The sequence below is a fragment of the Schistocerca gregaria genome, chromosome 3, assembly GCF_023897955.1.
Source record: "Schistocerca gregaria isolate iqSchGreg1 chromosome 3, iqSchGreg1.2, whole genome shotgun sequence".
Taxonomy (NCBI): Eukaryota; Metazoa; Arthropoda; class Insecta; order Orthoptera; family Acrididae; genus Schistocerca; species Schistocerca gregaria.
The window spans coordinates 552,209,685-552,232,888 of record NC_064922.1 but is presented as its reverse complement, the minus strand read 5'-3'; the positions used below and the strand labels follow the sequence as shown (position 1 = coordinate 552,232,888).

At 40.2% G+C, this 23,204-nt stretch overlaps 1 protein-coding gene across 3 annotated transcripts in view; it reads left to right on the top strand.

Annotated features, from left to right (window-relative positions):
- Window positions 1-23,204, top strand: part of LOC126353953 (adenylate cyclase type 9) — a 218,207-nt gene that overhangs the window by 75,896 nt on the left and 119,107 nt on the right. For all 3 annotated transcript variants that reach the window (XM_050003253.1, XM_050003250.1, XM_050003251.1), the window contains exon 4: window positions 8,913-9,122. In XM_050003253.1, coding sequence (XP_049859210.1) covers window positions 8,913-9,122 — 210 coding nt within the window. The remainder of the gene's footprint in view (window positions 1-8,912; window positions 9,123-23,204) is intronic.

Sequence of the window (23,204 nt, the reverse complement as noted above, 5' to 3'; positions counted from 1 at the left end):
ACAATCATTTGAAAGATGATAGATCTTGTAGTTGATGGTTGTGATACAAATGTAGTATAACACTGAGAAACTGAATGGGAAACTGATAAACAGGCATTTTAAATCTTCATGTTGCTGGGTTTATTGTTAGTACACAACTACTGAATCTCAGTTGTAGTCAAACTTGTCTGTTACGTCTCATGTTGTTTGGGTTTTGCCATTGTTCTTGCTATTCCTCAGATTCCTGAAGCGTGCCTCAATTTCAAAATGTGTATGTGTTTGTTGTCACTGAGAGTAGATTCACATGTTCCCTGAGACTTGTATTTTAATTTAGGTCTAGACTGATCAGCCAGAATATTATGCCGACCTTTCTGTTATGTGAATGAACTACAGTAGTTGGTAAAGGTTTATTAAAAATCACAAAAATAACACAGTCTGTCAGCTAATAGCTGTAACCATCAGTAGCCTTTGAAATTGGTAGATGATGAAAAACCACTGGTAGATGGCTAGCTTTCGAATCTACACACATTTTGTCTGAAACACTTTCTTCGTTTCACGCAGATGGCACTATAATCGGAGGAACATAAATGGATACACAATCGTAATTTATGACAAGCTACTCAATGGCCCTTGAACATCCAATGGCACATTTGAAAATCAGATCACTAAGTGTATTGAAGTTGGCGGTACTACTTTTGAACACTTAATCTAATTGGAAAAGTAGAGTACCATTTGCCTCAAGCCACAGCTACAGTTTTGCATCAAGTAGTCACCTGTTCGATACGTAGGAGGGATACAATATTGCGAATGGGATTTCCAATTTGAAGTTATGAAATTCTATCCTGTTCTACTGTCACAGTATGGAGGTGGGGTCCAACATGCCATTGGGTATTCAAGAGAAATTGAGTAGCATGCTGTAAATTAGGATTGTATACTCATTTCTGTGCCTCTGATTTCAGTGTCATCTGTGATGAAAGGAAGTTGCTTCAGACAAAACATATGTAGACTTTTGTCATAGAATTGTAAACTCTATATATAAAAGACAATGTCCTGACCGACCGACTGACTGATTCACAGACCCAAACCACTGATGGTAGAAACTTGAAATTTGGAAAAGGTGGGGATCTTATACTGTACGTACTGTTTAAGAAGTGATTTTATGAAATTCCAATCCCTAAGGGGGTCTTTTTTTTAATGTCACTATTAAGGCAATTTTGAAGCTATGCCTAGGAAAACTGATATTTAGTTTCTCTGTCAGAAATAAAGAAATACATGTTTCAGCATTTTCAAAAATTTAATCCTATTGTGATGAAAGAGTGGTTGAAAGCTTTTTTAAAATGTAGCATTGTTAAAGAACTACTAAAGTATTTTTAAAGCTACATCTATGAACATTGGTATTTGACTTCTCAGTTATAATTTAAAAAAATGTGTGTGCCATTGTGTTTGGAAATTGAACCCCTAAGGGAGTGCAATAGGGTATAAGATTTTTTATGAAAGTATTTTTAAAACCAAAACTATGAAACTTTAAATTTCACTTCTCACTTAGAAATAAAAAAAAATGTATTTCATTGTTTTTTGGAAATTCGACCTTTTAGGGGGTAAAATAAGCTCAGACTGATTCATTGACTCATCATCGCCCAGCCCAAACCACTAAGGATAGAAATATGAAATTTGGAGAGGGCATGGGTCTTATACTGTAGACATTGTTTAAGAAGGGATTGTAAAATTCTACTCCGAAGGTTGTGAAATGTGGAATGAAAGGCTTTTTGAAAGTGTGTCACTATTGAGGGAACTTTGAAGCTAAATCTACAAACCACAGTATTTGGTATCTCAGTCAGAAAATAAAAAAAATATGTTTTTCATTGTTTTTGAAAACTGACCCACTAAGGTGATAAAATGTTGGATGAGAATTTTTATTAAATAAATAATTGCTAAAGAACTACTAAATGATTTTTAAGGCTACATCTATGACAGTTGATCTTTGACTTCTCAGTTATAAATTTTAAAAAATACGTGTTTCAGTGTTTCTGGAAATCCAGTCCTCTTACGGAGTGCAACAATTTTTAAGAAAATATTTCATGACATAAAAAGATATCAGTGTTAATTTATGAAAATTGATATTTCACTCCTCGGTTAGTTATAAAGAAATATGAAAGTTGCTGTGGAAATATCTACACAAGAATGCAAAAGGCATGATTAACATTAACTTTGGATTCCAGCTACCAGAATTGCTTTTTGGTCAGAAGTACTTTTGGAAAAGACCATGATTACATGGCCTTATTAGTGTTAAAAGCTTAGAAGGTGTTGCATTTTGTAAACAACACAAAAATTTTATTAAATTAAAACAAAAAAATCTCTGCAAACCATACAGTCTACACAAGCGAAGCAGTGGCCGCTAAGCTAATCTGCAATAAAAAACAGGAGTTCTTATTGAATGTTTCAAAGTTGCTCCATCACCATTCACACATGAGGTGAGATGTGGGGTCAAGTGTGATATCATTGGATGTCCCCCTCACAGACAAACAATTTGAAATTATAACTTTTTTTATCCAAATTGTAGTTTTCAAGATATTTCAATGTCTTTAGTGCTGTTGAAAGGTAGTGCATTGCTGAGGGAGGCAAGTATTTTGGGGCATGCAGCTCTTTGATCAATATTGCGAATGATGCATCAATGAATCCAATGTTAATAAAAGTCTTATTAACCCTGTGACTTCCATCAATTATTAATCTGCAGAGAATGCTATCTTAGTAGACCATGGAACAGTAAAAATCGCAGGAGATCAAATGAATGATGATAGCTAGTGAAGCATATCAGTGGTCATGCAGAGTTACTTCCATCTTCCAGCAGAAGGACTGTTTGGCACATGGAATGCAGACTGGTAATGATGACATTGTGCTGTGGAGTGTTCACTTTGACTTATCTTGTGGAGTGTTCACTTTGACTTTTTGTTACAAGAGGGAGCTGTGGTGTGTGCCATTACTTCTGCTGAACTTTTACATCTCTTTATTGTCGATTCCTTTCCCACATAATATAGTGTTATACAAAAGGACAATGGGCCAAGTTACAGTCATGCTACATTGGTTTGAGGATCTTTATGTGAATTTCATGTGATGCTCTTCCTTCGTAATTTACCAGTTATCAACAGATTGCCCACATGTGATAATTTAGTGTTGAGTCACTACTCATATAGCTTTCACCTACAAGCTGAACAATAATGTGAATGTGAACTGTGTGGATAACTAGTGGCCTTAAACTGTGACCAAATACCAAGGATTTGTAGCAACTATGCCACAAGTAGAATGACTGTATTTGTTTTTTACAGATGGAAAAATCAGTCGTTTGGCTTGATAAAAATTTGAGCCTGAGTGCAGCAGCTTCCATGTTTAGAGTTCTTAATTAACAGTGATACCAAGCTCCACCATGAAGCAGTAGTATTCTGTTCTGTACGGCAAGTGGCGTGCTTTAATTGTGTGTACATGTGCAGTTCATCAAATGATATGATATTTAGGCACATAAACATATAGTTACACATCAGGTGATGCCCCCCTCCCCCCCCCCCCCCCCCCCCCCACACACACACACTCTAAAGTGACAACACAACTTACCAAGGGCAAATTACTCAGTCTTTCTTTTTATGGAAATATTATTTGAAGGTATAATGCCGCAATATGAAACACGTAAAGAGTGGTATGAAACAACAAACTAACTCTTATATTAACATATGTATCAGGATCATTTTGCATTGCAATTTCACTGAGAATAATACTGATTTAATGTCATGGGTTCACGTAGAGATATATTATTGTGTGGCATATTTATCACTGATCGTTTCAGAGGAAGTTAATTTCTTTGAGTTTACGTAGCTAAGACAAAAGATAGCTGTTTGCAGCAACCACAAGAATTTATGAAAACTGAAGTTGAATAATTTAAGTAAAATGCAAGTGTCACTTAATATTGGCAATATTCAAATAAAACATTGTGACCATGCAAATGGCTGACAGCTATCAACCACAGGCTCACACTGAATTGCACATTCTGATACTCTGAAAAAATAAGTCAGAAGCTTCCTAACGTGTAGAGATGGTAAAGGAACACAAATATTTAACCAAAATGCAACATAAATACACTTACAATGTCTCTCACATCTATCCTCATCCAAGATCAAGACCGGAGTAAGTAAGTACATAAAATCATTCAACAGTTTCACAGTTATTAATATTTGTAACACAGAACAAAGAATAGTATACATAGTAAATAAATATCATTTTAAATAAAATAATGTTGAATGATACATATTTTTGCTGTACATTTTTACGTACATCTCTGAAGAATCATAATAGTCTTATTTCAATGTACTGTTTGTAATTCCATATGAATAAATATTGTTATCCCTAGGGCAACCAATACTGTGGCCACTTAACCATCAATATATTTATTTATTTATCTATTCATCCATAACTACTGAGTAACACATCATTGGTCAAGTCAGATACATTACAGAAATACACTGATCGGCCAGAACATTATGACCACTGAATATAAACTGGTCCAGACAATTGCAGCCTCTGGCGAGGAATGACTGCTAGTCAGTCATGAGCATGGTGCATGTTGTACCAATGATCGTGCGGTTTGTGTGTAGAATGGGGAAGGCGCTCGCTCTATCTGAGTCTCACTGAGGGCAGATTGTGATGGCCCAGAGGCTCAGCACAAGCATTTTGGAAACTGCACAACTTGTCAGGTGTTTGAGGCGTACTGTGGTGCGTGTCTTCAACAAGTGACGAAACCAAAGTGTATCCATGTCCAGACATCGTGGGGTTGGGTGACCACCCCTTACTATAGATGTCAGACGTCATAGCCTGGGCAGGCAAGACAGGTGGTGGACTTGGCAGAACTAACATCAGACGTCGGTGCTGGGCAGAGTACAAGTGTGTCTGAACACACAGTGCACCAAACCTCCCTAACGATGGACCTCTGCAACCAATGACCCATACATCTGCCAATATTAACACCACGTCATCGGCAACTATGACTGAAAAGGGGGCAAACCATTGGCACTGGATGTTGGCCCAGTGGCAGAGTGTTGCATGGTCCGTTGAATCCCGATACCTTCAACATGCTGATGGAAGGGCATGAAACCATCATCTTCCAGGTACAGCTCCTTGACATGTGCACTGCAGGACAGAGACAAGTTGACAGTGGCTCCATTATGCTCTGGGGAACATTCACATGGGCATCCATGGGTACAGTGGAGTTTGTACAAGGCACTATCATGGCCAAGGAATGCTGGCTGCAGACCACATACACCCCTTCATGATAATCATGTTTCCGAACGATAATGGCATTTTTCAACAAGATAATGCACAATGTCACAAGGTCAGGATTGTGATGGTGTGGGTGAGAAACACTGTGGCGAGTTCCAATTGATGTGCTGGTCCCCAACCTGCCAGATCTGAACCCAGTCTGAGATGTGATTGAATTTGGCATCAGAGCTCATTTCACATTACCCTGGAACTTATGGGAATTGGGTGACTTGTGTGCATAGATGTGGTGCCAGCACCCTCCAACAACCTATCAAAACCTCACTGTTTCCATGCCATGATGCATCGCCACAGTTAGCTGTGCCAAAGGTGGACACACTGGGTATTAGGTAGGTGGTCATAATGTTCTGGCTGATCAGAGTATATTTTCTCCTGTCATCAGTTAAATTTAATACATAATGTGTTAACCAAAGATTTTGTTCATGTCTTGTTTTTCATCTGCTGCCTCCACTAATCCATCTCTCAAAGCTTTGCTATCATTTTCTGTTGTATTCCTTTCCCTCTTCTAGTGAGTTACTGTCTAATGCTCCCTTTGAACCTTCCAACAATCTGGTGGTTTCAATTTACCCAGGTCCCATCTCCTTAATTTCCTCCATTTTGCAATTTCTTCAGCTTTATTGAGCGTTTCGCAACTAATGATTTGTGGCCAGAGTCCATATCCAGCTGTGAAAATATGGTACAGTTTAAAATCTACACTCCTGGAAATGGAAAAAAGAACGCATTGACACCGGTGTGTCAGAGCCACCATACTTGCTCCGGACACTGCGAGAGGGCTGTATAAGCAATGATCACACGCACGGCACAGCGGACACACCAGGAACCACGGTGTCGGCCGTCGAATGGCGCTAGCTGCGCAGCATTTGTGCACCGCCGCCGTCAGTGTCAGCCAGTTTGCCGTGGCATACGGAGCTCCATCGCAGTCTTTAACACTGGTAGCATGCCGCGACAGCGTGGACGTGAACCGTATGTGCAGTTGACGAACTTTGAGCGAGGGAGTATAGTGGGCATGCGGGAGGCCGGGTAGACGTACCGCCGAATTGCTCAACACGTGGGGCGTGAGGTCTCCACAGTACATCGATGTTGTCGCCAGTGGTCGGCGGAAGGTGCACGTGCCCGTCGACATGGGACCGGACCACAGCGACGCACGGATGCACGCAAAGACCGTAGGATCCTACGCAGTGCCGTAGGGGACCGCACCGCCACTTCCCAGCAAATTAGGGACACTGTTACTCCTGGGGTATCGGCGAGGACCATTCGCAACCGTCTCCATGAAGCTGGGCTACGGTCTCGCACACCGTTAGGCCGTCTTCCGCTCGCGCCCCAACATCGTGCAGCCCGCCTCCAGTGGTGTCGCGACAGGCGTGAATGGAGGGACGAATGGAGACGTGTCGTCTTCAGCGATGAGAGTCGCTTCTGCCTTGGTGCCAATGATGGTCGTATGCGTGTTTGGCGCCGTGCAGGTGAGCGCCACAATCAGGACTGCATACGACCGAGGCACACAGGGCCAACACCCGGCATCATGGTGTGGGGAGCGATCTCCTACACTGGCCGTACACCTCTGGTGATCATCGAGGAGACACTGAATAGTGCACGGTACATCCAAACCGTCATCGAACCCATCGTTCTACCATTCCTAGATCGGCAAGGGAACTTGCTGTTCCAACAGGACAATGCACGTCCGCATGTATTCCGTGCCACCCAACGTGCTCTAGAAGGTGTAAGTCAACTACCCTGGCCAGCAAGATCTCCGGATCTGTCCCCCATTGAGCATGTTTGGGACTGGATGAAGCGTCGTCTCACGCGGTCTGCACGTCGAGCACGAACGCTGGTCCAACTGAGGCGCCAGGTGGAAATGGCATGGCAAGCCGTTCCACAGGACTACATCCAGTATCTCTACGATCGTCTCCATGGGAGAATAGCAGCCTGCATTGCTGCGAAAGGTGGATATACACTGTACTAGTGCCGACCTTGTGCATGCTCTGTTGCCTGTGTCTATGTGCCTGTGGTTCTGTCAGTGTGATCATGTGATGTATCTGACCCCAGGAATGTGTCAATAAAGTTTCCCCTTCCTGGGACAATGAATTCACGGTGTTCTTATTTCAATTTCCAGGAGTGTAGTTTCTGATATCTCTTACTTTATATTATTCCTATTATTTCAGAAAAAATGCTCAGTCAAAATCATGATTTCTGACATGATACAACAAAGGGAATTGTATTGAACACCTAGTATGGAACCTTAAGAATACATTAAGCTACAGTGTACCAACCATGTGCAGGGTCATATCCAGTTATGTGAAATTGTAAAGCAATTGTCTGCCTGTTTCCATATTGATAAGTGAGATGTACTGTATGCCTTCTCCTGATTCCAGAATTCTTTCATTTATTTGGCAGTATACCTTAGTCTAATATAAAAAAAATTTGTGAAATCACATATTTTATCCAATGTCTTCTATTGTTTTAAGTAAGAGGGAGCAAATTCCCTTACTACCTCATGGACTTATCGTGAAAACAAACTACAATTCTGTTACAAAGTTCTGCTCACTGAAATAAATAACCTCTCTAGTATGCATTTACTTAAAGTGAACAAAACTGCATTTTTAAAGTACAAGGGTAATCCCAAAAGTTAGGTATCCTTTTTTTATAGGTACATAGACCTGTTTATTTCTGCAATGGTTTACATCAGTTTACAGCTTGAACATTTAGCTATTTTTCGACATAATCACCATTTCTGTCGATGCATTTTTGTAGACGCTGTGGCAGTTTTTGTATGCCCATGTCATACTAGCTCGCCGCCATGCTGTTCAGAAAGTTATGAACCTCCTCTTTAACCTCATTGTCAGAGCTGAATCACTTTTCGGCCAAATGTTATTTTAATCTAGGGAACAGGTGATAGTCACTGGGTGCCAAGTCAGGACTATAGGGTGGGTGGGTGATTATGTTCCACTGAAACTGTTGCAGGAGAACAACAGATTGCCAAGCGATGTGTGGGTGAGTGTTGTCATGGAGAATGTGTATGCCCTTGCTCAACATTCCTCTTCTCCGGTTCTGAATTGCCTGTTCGAGTTTTTTCAGAGTCTCACAGTACCTATCAGCGTTAATTGTGGTCGCAGCGATTCAACTCTGACGATGAGGTGGAAGAACAGGTTCATAACAGCATGGCGGTGAACTGGTATGACATTGTCTACAAAAATGCATGAACAGAAATGGTGATTATGTTGAAAGATAGCTAAATGTTCAAGCTGTAAACTGATGTAAACCTTTGTAGAAATAAGCAGGTCCTATGTACTTACAAAGAAATAGGAGACCTTACTTTTGAAATTACCCTCGTAATTTAACTAAGATTTGTTTAAGCCATAGCTTACTTTATTAAAGATGATATGTTGATAAAGATGGTACAGTACCATCTTTGTCTATATAAAAAATGTGTTGTGAATAAAATTGATTTTGCTCCTGTGCTTGTAAGAGTTACAGTTTAATAACATCCATCGAAAGTGAAAACTAGAATTGTTTCCGTGGAAGTGAGTCATAGAAAACAAACGATATTTTCTGTGAATGTAATTGCTTTTAGCATGGCATGTAACATCCAGCAGATTTATGTCTTTGTATAATTTCAGATGTGAACATGAGAGTAGGTGTTCATACAGGAACTGTGTTGTGTGGTATAGTTGGAACCCGACGATTCAAATTTGATGTTTGGTCAAATGATGTGACATTTGCCAATCAAATGGAATCAACAGGGAAACCTGGTCGAGTACATATTTCTGAAGTTACTGCAAGATTTCTGAATAATGAATATGTGTTAGAGGAAGGTGACACTGTCCAAGGTGAGATAATTTGTTTAATAATGTTAACTCAAGCAATAAAATTGATAAGTGAATTAAAAATTAATATTTATGTTGTATTTTTTAAAATTTTTCTGAAGACAACTAACTAAAATTTGAGTCGTTAACACAACACTGTGACTAAGAAAGACTTTCAAAAGTTTGAAATATGGGATAGTTGGCAGTCAGTGTAAAAATAAAACAAGAAGAAATTATTTTTGCAAGACGTAGAATACTTAAGTATGTAAGTATATATTAATAAGGTTAGTGCAATTTATGCTTGATAACAAAAGTCACCACCACTAATTGTATCTCAGTTTTATAGATAATGTATGATATAAAGATGTTGCACAGTATGTGGAAATGTGTAATGCATAATTTTACACTATAATAATGATTGTAACTTTTATATATCTGACCACCAAGTTGTTCATGACAATCTGATGGTGGATTCTGCCCGAAATGTGCAACAGCGGTTGTGCAGAACTCACTTTGATCGGGCTATGTTTGAAAATGTATCAAATGATCTCTCCATTCACAAAAAGAAAGAGAGAGAGAGAGAGAGAGAGAGAAAAAGTAGCCCCCCCCCCCCAAATCGAATCGATGGGGTGGGGCTGCAGAAGAGGAGGCGATCCATATTGATGCCTATATGACTACTCTACAATTAACACTTATTGCCTGGCAGTGTGTTCATCAAACCCCTTTCAGACTATTTCTTTATCATTCCCCTCCTGAACAGTGCACTGGAAAATAAACACTTAAATCTTTCTGTGCAAGCTCAGATTTCTCTTTTTTTTATGATGAACATTTCTCCATGTGTAAGTGGCCATGAAACAAAAATCTTTGAATTCGAAAGAGAAAGTTGACGATTGAAATTTTGTGAAGAAGACCTCTGTTTTAATGATTGGCACTCCAGTTTTCCTGTCATATATGTGACACTCTCTCCCCTATTTCACAATAATACAAAACAAGCTGCCCTTCTTTGGACTTTATTGATGTCCTTCATCAATCCTACCTGGTAAGAATCCCATACTGCACAGCAGTATTCAAGAAGTAGACAGTGTAGTGTAGGCAGTCTCTCTAGTAGATCTGTAACTGTTCTAGTAGTAAAATGGAGTGGGCACTAGGGAGTTTTCAAAACGGATCTCTCACCTTGAAGTCCAACACCACGATCTTCCAATTTTGATGCTGTGAGTCTTGCAATTCACTTGATGTTGCGCATGTTGACCTTGGACCATTCATTGTGTATGTTTTGCTTCTTATGTTTCAATGTTCAGTACATCTTCTTCCTGTTTTCATGCTTAATTTGTGTTCTGTTTTCGGCGAGCTATTCGCTGGGCCATTTTACCACTAAATCTGAGGTGGTGTGAGGAATTTCCTGTGTAAGGTATTCATGTTGGCATCTGTGCTTGGTTCAAAGCCTGGAATATTTATTTTGTCTTCTTCGGTGAAGAAATTTTGAAAAACTGTATTTAGTAACTCTGCTTTAGTGGCACTGTCATCGGTAGCATTACTATTACTGTTGCCATCAACCAATGACAGTATAGATTGTATCTTAGCAGTGGTGTAATTTACAGATGACCAGAATCTCCTTGAATTTTGTGCCAGATTTTGAGACAGATTTTTACTGTGGAAATTGATAAAAGCTTCTTGAATTGAAGTCTGTGCTACCAACCTTGGAAATTTTCCGTTCTTTTTAATTTTGCATATTTGTTTTTATTGCTTCTTAACAGCAGTCTGACCTGTTTTGGTTACTATGGGAGATCAGTCCCATCTCTTGTTAATTCATTTGGTCTAAATCAGTTGCTGTTGACACTATTTTTTTGAATTCAAGCCACACTGACATAGTTAGTTTGGAACGAATGGAGACTTTCTCTTAGGGAGGTGTCAAGTGCATTTTTATCATCTTTTGTAAAAACATAGATTTTAAGTTGAGTTTTTGTGGCTTTGAATGTTACGGTATTAAGTCAGCTACAGTGACCTGGTGGTCACTAATTTCCTGTACCTGTCATGATGCACCTATTTGTTCACGATTATTTGTTGCCAGGAGGTCAAGTATGTTTTTGCAACCATTTACACTGAAAGTACGTGCCTTAACTAATTGCTCAAAATAATTTTTGGAAAAAGCGTTTATTACAATTTCATACAACATTTTAAGCCCACCACTGACTTTAAACATGTATTTTCCCCAATTATTGAGGGTAGAATGAAGTCACCACCAGCTATTATTGTATGAGTGAGCACTATCTTGAAATAAGATACAAGTTTTCTTTGAACCTCTCAGTAACTGCATCATCTGAGTGTGGGGGTCCGAACAAGGAACCAATTATTAATTTATTCCGGTTATCAAGTATAAGCTCTACCCATACTAAGCCAACAGGAACTATCTTCTTCGGTGTTACTACAAGGTAAACTACTTTTTACTGTTTTCTTAATACCATTAGGTCCTTTGTAAAAATTTCAACTCAGCTTATCTCCAGCTTTAGTACCTATAATTATGTGAGCTTCAGTGGTTTCAGTTACACTTGGAGCTGTGTTTCTTTCTCAACATAACTACGACAATTTACAACTGTGATGCTGATGGTTCCTAGGTCTTCTCTCATCCTGTTTCTGCCTGCAATGTTTGAGACTGAAGCCCTTTTGTACTTTCCCAAAACCTTCTAATCTAAAAAATTGTCTAGTCCATTCTACACAGTCTACTGCTACCATGTAGCTGCCTCCTGTGTGTAATGGACCCCTGACCTATTGAGCAAAACCAGAAGCCACACCACCCTATGGTGCAAATCAAGAAATCTGCAGATTGCAGAACCATCTGTATCAAAGGTCTGCATTTCATCCTGCAGGCGATGCTACCGGTGGTGAGTTCTCTCTTCTCTTGCACACAAGACTGGCAGTCGTTAGCATTTCATATAGCCACCAGAAAAGAGAATCTCTTCTGCTCCAAAGTTATGCAAATCGTTAGTACTGACGTGAGCAACCACCTGCAGGAGGCTGCAACCCTGTTCTTCATGGCATCCAGAAGAACCTGTCCCACACCGTGAACTTGTCCCAGTATGCACACACAGTGCACACTGAACATGAGGCCCCAATCACATGCATAACATTGGAGCTCCCAACTACCAGTTATCCCACTCTCTGTGAATTCCCACTTTTGATCACCACCCCAGAAAGTCTTTTGATGCCTGTTTCACCTGGAAATGCACCCCCTCCCCCTCCCCCCCCCCCCCCCCCATTTGATCACAAGTGAGGGATCAACCTCAGTGTGAACATAAATTGGGGTGGTCACAGTAGTGGACAGATGCCCATTGGCAAGAGCCTCAATCTGTGTTACTGAAGCCAGCACCACCTGCAGCTGTGAGTGAAAGGTCACCAATTCAGCTCACATAAAAACAAAGCAGTCACAGTCCGTATCAGCAATGAAGGTGGTGGAACTCAACACCATACAATTATTAAACCGTGGGACTGTGTCTAGTAAATACATAAGCATGCAAGAAACTTAAGAACTGAACTACAAAGTATGCAGGTAAAACAAAATAAATCTTTCCTAGTGAGAAGCTCATAAAGTAATACACAAGTGAATGCTGTACTCCCTGTGTTGCTACTGGAGAGGAAAGTGCCACCTAAGCAGGACACAAATATTGAAAGACCAATGAAAGGGTCATATTCTATGAGATGGGAGTGTGGAAAGTCAGAAGTCTAAATATGGTAGGGTAGCTAGAAAATCTAAAAAGGGAAATGCAGAGACTTAATCTTAGATATCGTAACAATCAGTGAAGTGAAATGAGAATGTCAGGATATTGTTAAGTAAATATACACTGAAGCGACAAAGCATCTGGTACAGGCATGCGCATTCAAATACAGAGATACGTAAACAGGTAGAATATGGTGATGGGGTTCACCAATGCCTTTATAAGACAAGTGTTTGGCACAGTTCTTAGATTGGTTTCTGCTGCTACAATGGCAGGTTATCAAGATTTAAATGAGTGTGAACGTGGTGTTGTAGCTGGTGCATGAGCGATGTGACATAGCGTCTCCGAGGTACCGATGAAGTGGGGATTTTCCCATATGACCATTTCAGGAGTGTACCGTGAATATCAGGAATCCAGTAAAACGTCAAATCTCCGGCATCGGTGTGGCCGGGAAAAGATCCTGCAAGAATCGGACCAATGATGACTGAAGAGAATCGCTCAATGTGACAGAAGTACAAACATTCCACAGATTGCTGCAGATTTCAATGCTGGGCCATCAACAAGTGTCAGCGTGTGAACCATTCAACAAAACATCATCGATACGGACTTTTGGAACGGAAGGCTCACTCATGTACCCTTGATGTCTGCACGACACAAAGCTTTACGCCTCCACTGGACTGTTGACACTGAGATTGGAGTGTGGATGAGTGGAAACATGCTGCCTGGTCGGACGAGTCTCGTTTCAAATTGTATTGAATGGATAGATGTGTATAGGTATGGAGACAACCTCATGAATTCATGGATCCTGCATGTCAGCAGGGGACTGTTCAGGCCGGTGGAGGCTCTGTAATGGTATTGGGCATGTGCAGTTGGAGTGATAATGGAACCCCTGATAAGTCTAGATACGATTCTGACAGGTGATACGTATGTAAGCATCCTGTCTGATCACGTGCATCCATTCATGTCCATTGTGCATTCTGACTGATTTGGGCAATTCCAGTAGAACAATGCGACACCCCACATGTCCAGAATAGCTACAGAGTGGCTCCAGGGACACTCTTCTGAGTTTAAACACTTCCACTGGCCACCAAACTCCACAGACATGAACATTATTGAGCATATCTGCGATACATTGCAACATGCCGTTCAGAAGAGAAGGTAGTAATGGTCTCAATTTTGCTCTTAGAACTTTTCCTGAAACTTTTTAATTAAGTCAGTGCTAACCCACAAGAGAAGGGACAATGTTACAACAAAACAGTTATCTAGGATTTGTTAACAAATTTTTACTATTTAACATATATAATTAAGAAAATTGTGTAATAATTCATTGAAAATGTTACTAATGAGTTCGCTGATATTTACAATTTACAGATATAACCCAACTTACAACACGCAATAACTCAAAAATATGTTCTCGTGGGTTAGCACTTTCTTCAGTCGACCCCTTTAATTCACACGTTTCGTTATTGGTGTCTTATAAGTGTATCCAGTTGGTTGTTCCATGCTGTCAGGAGGAATTACAGAACAGTGTTTATATCAAATTGCAATGTATCTGTCACCAGGACTACGTTTCCCTGGCATAAATGTGACAGTACAGAATTTGAACACTAGTTTCAAGGACGTAGTCTCAAAAGCAATGGAGACTGAAATTTAACTAAATTTTTGAATCTGGTTGAGTGGGCATATTATCTGTGCAGCATCAGTATAAATTTACATTAATAATTTGTCTTAACCAAAAACAGCTGTAGCTCCTTCAAAATTTTGGACACAATCCTATCAGTTACTTCAGTGGGAGCTGATGTGGACCCGAGACAATCTTTGCTCAGTATGTGACCAAGGTCTGAATGCAGAATTAAAAAAATACTATTTACATCTATTAAAGAGCTGTATTAAATTGTTGTGGATATACCCAAAGATTAAAATAAAATGGAAATAGTTCCCAGCTTGTAGTACACTGTACAAGCTACTCTTAGATAGACCCAAAGATTAAAATAAAATCAAAATAGTTCCCAGCTTGTAGTAAACTGTACAAGCTGCTCTAATTATTTCTAAAGAGTAGCAGGAGCACTCACCACATCAATATATGATAGATATAGTCCAAAAATTGTATGTGTTACCATAACATGCTCTGATTCTGAGCATCTGTCTTAGAACGGAAGTAGCCGTCTGATAACTTAACCAGTAGCTTTTCTCGATGTGTAATCAGATAGAGATATACATTAGACTGAGCATTGACAGACGCTTTAAAATAGCCACAAATCCTAATTGTGCTCTTATATTTTTTAATTACAACCATGAATGGGCCAATTGGCAAGATGTGAATGGTGTCACAACATCTGATTCCTTTGAACGATCAAATTTAACTACTTCCTTCATAGTAAAAGGTATAGTTAAAGTCCAAAAAAATGAGTGGCAGCACTTTGTTTTAATATGTGTGGTTCAAAGTTTTATGCACAAGCCAAATTGGATTTAAATAAATGATTGTGTTTTTTGCCTGTAGCATTCAGATCACTAAATGCAGTACTATTAGATATGACTCAGATGAATCTTATATTTGAAGACTGAAGCCAGTAGAGTTGTCTAAACTAAAAATGTCGGTTATATCTGGTGAAGAAAATACTTTTGGACTACATACATATTCATACGTAATGCCGACTATTACTAAGTCTTTTAATGCTATAGGCTGATTACTGTATGTTACCAGCTACCATTTATTTGCCTCCAAATAAGCATTAATTACATATACAGAAGCTCTGTCATCCATTTTGAAATCTGCATCCGGGTTGTTGTTGACTAGTGAGATCATCAGTTTGAGAGCTTTGACGTTGGCTGGTGGCTCTGGCATAATGTTGTGCAGTGCAGTACCTTTCCATGGGCGACTTTGACAGATGGCAATCACATGCCCACATTTGTGACACCTAAACACACCTTAGCTTTGGCTCTTATTGCAGAAACATTTGATGTCAGATTTCCTTGTTTTCATTACGTTTTGCAAACTATCACGTGGTAACTGCCACTACCAGGATGGGGGTTCAAATATCTGTCCATCCAAATTTAGATTGTCTGCAATTCCCCTTAATCATTTGAGGAGGAAATTGCCAGGATGACTCCTTTAAAAGGTTGTGGCTTATTAGAGTTTCTTCCTGTCCATTCACATATGGAGCTTAGAAAGAAGAAATTAGAGAGATTCGAGCGCGCACGGAGGCTTTCAGACAGTCATTCTTCCCGCGAACCATACACGAATGGAACAGAAAAGGGAGGTAATGACAGTGGCACGTAAAGTGCCCTCCGCCACACACCGTTGGGTGGCTTGCGGAGTATGTATGTAGATGTAGATGTAGAAGAAGGATTGTCTGAATGCTTCCATGTGTGCAGTAATTATTCTAATCTTATCCACACGATCCCTGTCTGAGCGATACTTGGGGGATTGTAGTATTCACTTAGTCGCCATTTAAAACTAGTTCATGAAATTTTCTTAGTAGACTTTTTTGGGATTGTATATATCTGTCTTCAAGAATCTTCCAGGCCAGTTTCTTCAGTATGTCTGTGACACTTTCTCACATATCAAACAAACCTGTGACAATTCATGCTACCCTGCTCTGTATACATTCAGTATCCCCTGTTAGTCCTATTTGGTATTGGTCCCACACACTTGAGCAATATTCTAGAAACAGTGGCATGAGTGATTTGTAAGCAATCCTTTTTCTAGACTGATAGCACTTCCACAGTATTCTATCAATAAACCGAAGTCTACCCTCTGCTTTACCTATGACTGAAGCTCTCTTACGTTGGTAATGTGCTATCTGATTTGTACATGCAGGAGAATGGTGTTCCTCAGGGAAGCGTTTTAAGTGTCACCCTCTTTGCCATCGCCATTAACAGTATCATGTCAACTATCCGGAGTTCTGCCCAGTGCTCCTTGTTTGTGGACGATTTTGCTATTTTCTGTTCTTCCTCCAGTCTTGTCACTGCTAGTCGGTAGCTGCAGCTGACGATAAAGCGATTAGAGGCATGGACTGCGAAGACGGGTTTTACTTTTTCTGCAGACAAATGTGTGTGTGTTCATTTTAATCTTTCTTGACGTCCTTTTACCTCCCCTGAATTGTGTCTGAGGGACACCATTCTTCCTTTTAGCGACACTGTGAGGTTCCTGGGCTTCACTTTTGATTCCAAGTTGTTGTGGTTGCCGCACCTTAAAGACGTCAAGGCACTGAATATTGTGAAGTGTCTGAGTCATCAGTCCTGGGGAGCAGATCGGGCGCGTCTGCTGCAGTTTTATAGGGCTTTTGTCCGGTCGCGTCTTGACTATGGATGCACTGTGTATGGGTCAGTGAGGCCTTCGTATCTGAAGATTCTTGATGCAGTTCACCATGAGGGTATCAGGCTGGCCACTGGTGCATTCCGTACCAGTCCCATCCCCAGCCTGTGTGCTGATGCAGGGGAACCGCCGCTCGCCATCTGGCGGAAACTCCTCATGGTGCGACGGGTGTGTCAATTCCTTGCCTGTCCTACCTCCCCTGCCTATGGAATGTCTATTTTCCAGCCGTCCCAGGGCAACGAGACCATTTGGGATTCGTGCCAAGCATTTGCTTGAGTCCCTTGGTGTGGAGCGTGTGGCACCCAAACTCCAGGGTTTTACCCGCCTGCCTCCCTGGTTGCTCCAGAGGCCCAGCGTACTTTTAGACTTGTCAGAGTACTGGAGGAGCTGCACTCCTGCATTTGTTTTTACCTCCTTATTTTACGGTATTTTAAACCAGCATCCCGACCATGTACCAGTGTTTACAGATGGCTCTAAACAGGGGGACTGTTGGTTGTGCTGTTGTTTTTCCTGATCGAGTCGTCAAGTTAAGGCTTCCTGCTGCGTTTACCATCTTTGATGCCGAATTGTTTGTAATCTTGCGGGCATTGGAGTAGATGAGATGTGTTCCCAGTTTTAAGTTTCTCATCTCATCTGTTCTGACTCCCTGAGTGCCCTTCAGACCATGCAACACTTGTACACAGCGGATATGGTCGTCCAGAACATCCATGATCCCCTACTCCTCCTGCAGTGGCAGGGGAAGGAGGTTTCTTTCTGCTGGGTGCCGGGACATGTGGGTATTAAGGGAAATGAACTGGCGGATGTGGCTGCCAAAGATGCATGTTCCCTCCCTCACGTTGTTGAATATGCCGTCCCCCTCATGCTGTTACCTCTCTTTTGCGTTTTCGTGTTATGTTTCAATGGGAAGAGGAGTGGCTGACGGTCGGTCAAGGCCACCATGCAGGCGGGATGAGGTTCGCCTCACTCGCCTCCGCATCGGGCACAGTCCCTTAACGCATGGTTTTTAACTCTGGTGGGAGGACCCCCCCAATCTGCAGTGTTTGTGGTGTCCAGATTACTGTCCGCCACATTTTACTTGGCTGTCTTTTATTCTCTGACCAGAGGGCGGTGGTTTCCTTGCCACCGGGTCTACTGTGGCCCCCTGGTTTGGATTAAACCAGAAGCACTGTTGATTCTAGGGAGTATGTTTCTCGACCCGAACTGTCAGTCGGTAAATTGTATGTTTCCTCTATAAAATCCAGCTGAACATTACACAATGGAAGCAGCTACTTGTACAGCACAGTGTGTGAGATACACACACACACAAAGATTCTTATACATTACAAAAACCCTTCTCTACACCTTGTTATCAGTTACATGTTGTACACCGAGGAGCTTTGTGCAAGTCCCCTGTAATTGAGAGAGAGTAAACATCATTGTAAGTCAAAAGAACAAAATTTAAACTTAATAACAGCTGCCTGCAGTAGTGTACAGAGAAAGGTTCCAGAGTTACTGTCCCTCATTATTAGTAACACCACATGTGTAATACAAAGAGATCTTCCTGTGGGACCACTGCAACTGTAAGAGTCCATCTTGTAAAATGAAGAAATGGCACAACAGTAGCTGAATTGATGATCTTTTATTGCATACATGACTGGTATCGGAGCACTTAAAGCTTCATCATCTGGTGTAAACTGTAATAATCAAAACACTGTGTTACAAGATAATGGTAGGGAATCCTCAAGGGTGTTTCTTTTTCAGATATGAAACTATACTGTTAATTTTTTAAAATAAAATAAAAGAGAGAACAGCATGTTACTTACAAATAAAAACCACTTAACCATCTAAGCTCATCTTCACCCCTGTGTTGTCGTGGAACAAAAGTTCTGTGTCGGAAGAGGAAAGGGGCGACCTAGAAAAATCCCAAAAAAGCTAACTTCATGCCTGGTCTTTGACAGTCACCAGAATCATAAAACATGTAAGATGCACTAAAGACGGGAGGAGAAAAGAAACATATCGTGTGGAATTACTTACATAAATTCTATAAGAACTGTTCCCCCCATACGGCCCCGACTGAGAACACTAACAACAAAACCAAATATTAGTAAATGCTTACTAGCCACCAGTATTGGTGGTGCACACAATACAAGGTGCAGGCACAGTTATGGATCAGATATGTGGTAAGTAAACTGTTTAAACTGGAAAAGTGGAGTGTGACAGCAGAAAGGAGACAGAACCATCACAACATTCGTAGGGAAGAGAACCTATACATCTAAAAACCAGGAAAATATTACGTTACATATACACCTTAACTTGCCAGAATAAAGTTATAATTGACTAAAATGTTTTTGTGATACAAGTCAGTTTGTTCATTAATAGTATCAAGAGAATGGGAATGGAGACATCTTAAGATTTCAATTTCTTGAAGTACATTGGATATCCAACCTTTCTCTGCAGTGTATAAGACAGTTAAGTTACCACTAACCTGCTAGAGCTGATGTTGGTTGTCAGTCAAATGCATTGTCAAAGCTGATCTAGAATTTCCCACATCTTTGTGTTATTTAAATCTCATATGAGAATTCCTACCATCTGGCCAATATGTCTGCTCTTGCACACCTGGCCTGTATCACATTCAATGCAGTACACACCAGGTAGGAGAAATTATCCTTTTTGAAAGCTTCTTAGCTCCTATAACCACTACCCAACAATTTTCTTGGTATAAAAATGGCGGAACTATGTTGGCTGACGAGTTTCTTTTCAGTCCACTGTAATATATATTCAAGATAAGGAATTTTATAAAACTTGTACTTCTTCTCCACTGGATTCAGTGTTTCCCTTCTGGTTGTGTATGCAATAAAAGAGTGTTGACTCAGCAATTGTTGTACGGCTTCTTCATTTTACAAAACGTACATAATACTTGGCACACGCAGTTGGCTGATGACGCACACAAACAGCAGTGAACTATTAAACACAGAACGGAATGTGTTTGGACTCCAACATTGGCAGTGTGTTTATTGCTGTGAAGAACTTGCTCTTCGTAGAAAGCCTGTAAAATACCATTCGCAACTTCACTGATCTTGCCATAACACCGGGGGAAGAACACAGTCTACCATCTATAGATTGGGAGACATGTGGGTTAGAATGAGATGCGGGGGACAAAGAGCTTTACAGTGCTGCACAAAACATTTTCCCCAGAAATTATGTAGAGCAGTTAGTGAGGCAGCCCACCATTGAGGGAAAAATATTAAATCTATTGGGTACAAGATGGCATGAAAATTTAGATTCAGTAAATATAAATCTAGGAATCAGCAACTGCTGAGCTATTGATGTATAACTGATAACTAGTGTTTTGTAATTGATAACTAGTGTTGAACAAGAATCTAAGAAGGCAGAAAGATATTTCTGCAGAACAAGTGCAATAGGAAAATTATTTAACAGCACGTGAACAGTCAGCAGCAAACATTCAGTTACGGGGAGGAGATTGTGGAGGACCACTGGCACGAATGGTATTGGTGCCATGGAAGACAGTGAGGAGTGGGAAATATAACCATGGTTCAGTAACAGTATTATAAAACTACATGGACAGCAGAGAGAGTTGCATAACAGATTCAAATGAAGCCAAATAATTTGTTGACAAACAAAAACTGAACAATGTCAAAACAAACAATTATGTGAGAAGTATTAAGTGAATTTGAAAACAAGATCTTACCTGCTGAGCTGTGAAAAAAAAAAACACTAAAATGTTCTGGTCCTACATAAAGTTAGTCATGGAACAAAGCTGTCTGTCCAAATGTCTGTTAATCGTGGTTGCACTGAAGTGATAAAATGAAGGCCAAAATACTAAATTATGCATTTCAAAACTCCTTCACCGAAGATCATCACAGTACAGTACCTCCATTTGGTTGACATAAGGTGCAAAAATAACAGAAGTAGAAATAAGTGAATAGCAAACTAAACAACAACTCAGGTACTCAATAGAGGAAAGGCCACATGACTTGGTGTGGTGGCCCTCAGATTCTACATTGAATTGGCTTCTCTTGTAGCACCAGTACTTCATAGATCACTGTAGCAATTTGGCGTACTGTGTGACCGATGTCCATGTCTTCTAGAATTGTGGATCACATACTGTACTCATGTCTAATGACATTTCTGCAGAAAGAATAACACTGATTGAGGAATCACCATGGTTTCCATAAACTCTGTTTGAGTGAAACTAATTATCCATCAAATACAGGAGAATGTTGATATTAGAGCTCACCGAGCAAGGTGGCGCAGTGGGTAGCACACTGGACTCGCATTCGGGAGGACGACGGTTCAATCCCGTCTCCAGCCATCCTGATTTAGGTTTTCCGTGATTTCCCTAAATCGTTTCAAGCAAATGCCGGGATGGTTCCTTTGAAAGGGCACGGCCGATTTCCTTCCCCATCCTTCCCTAACCCGAGCTTGTGTTCAGTCTTTAATTACCTCGTTGTCGACGGGACATTAAAAAACACTAACCTAACCTATTAGAGCTCAGTTTGAGATTGTGTTTCTTGATTTCTCTCACGTGCGGTAGCGTTCTTGCTTCCCGCGCCCGGGTTCCCAGTTTCGATTCCCGGTGGGGTCAGGGATTATCTCTGCCTCGTGATGACTGGGTGTTGTGTGATGTCCTTAGGTTAGTTAGGTTTAAGTAGTTCTAAGTTCTAGGGGACTGATGACCATAGATGTTAAGTCCCATAGTGTTCAAAGGCATTTTTTTTTTTTTACTTCTCTCAAGTAATGGGCACAGTTCTACGCATCACCTAGTACCCAAAAAATGAGCATCAATGTGTATGAACTGATCAACTTTGGATTTAAGACTTTGTTGCAAGTAGAATTCAGTATGTGGCATCAGAAGCAAAGTTAATTGTTCACAACATATGTAAATTACTTGTCAATTAATGCACGTAGTCTTATGAGGCTGTTGACAGACATTGCCGTTGTGTACAAGTAGGGGGTATTGTTAGAAAATTGTTTTGAAGTTTAGAGAGGCTTGCAGATGACATGCACCCACTGCACAGATTAGCACCTGACTAACCATAAGTACATGTAATGTAATGCACATTGTTAGGTGTGTAGACTGAAGCTGTTTGAATTTGTATTTGATGATTACCATTTTTTTAAATTTATTTATTTACTATCCATGTACACTGTTTTATAAAGAGACATTACAACTTAAATCATCTGCTGAATAATAGCTTCTCTCTATTAATAAATGCTTCAGTTTATTCTTTAAGGTTTTTAAATTAGTTGTCTTGAGATCACATGATAGTCTGTTGTAAAAAAATTTTCCTGCTGTATGTGGACTATGGTTTGCAGCCTTGTTTCTTCTTATAATTATGTAAAAAATTTTCCCCTTTCCATATATTGGAGTTATGTACATTACTGTTTACTGCATTATGTTCTGGATTCAGTTTTACAAACATAATTTCCTGCAGGATGTCCATAGAGTTGATGGTAAATATTTTATATTTTATGAAAATTCCTGAAGGCTCTCTTGTTTATCTTAGCTATCATTCATATTGCCTTTTTCATAGAATAGAATGCCACTCTGTATGGACTGTTGTTTCCCCACCCCATAACTCAGTACCATACTGAAGATAGGTATGTACCAGTCTGTAATATATCTGCCTTAAGCTTTCATGGACTGGGAAGACTGAGACCCTTTTCGGTAGATACACATTTGAACTGATTTGCTTACAAATGTAATTGTATGGTTTTTCCATGACAGGTTTTCATCATCAGTAATATCTAAAAAATTTGTTTTTATTTGTGTAACGAAGTGCCAATGGAGGTGTAAATTGAGTACCATTTATGTTCTGATTATGACTAAGCATGAACTGCATTATCACTGCCTTCTCTTTATTTACAAGTAGCCTATTTGCCGTAAGGTAAGTTGATAGAAAATTGTAACTAATTTCACTACTGATGGCAGCTGTTTGTGTTCCACAACTCCAACCAACAAAGGATGTTTCTTCAGCATATCCTGCAACTTTGCAATTTTGGGGTTCAGTGACATCATTAATGTACCCAAATGACAGCAATGGCCCTAATATACTTACTTGAGGAGGCACCACAAGT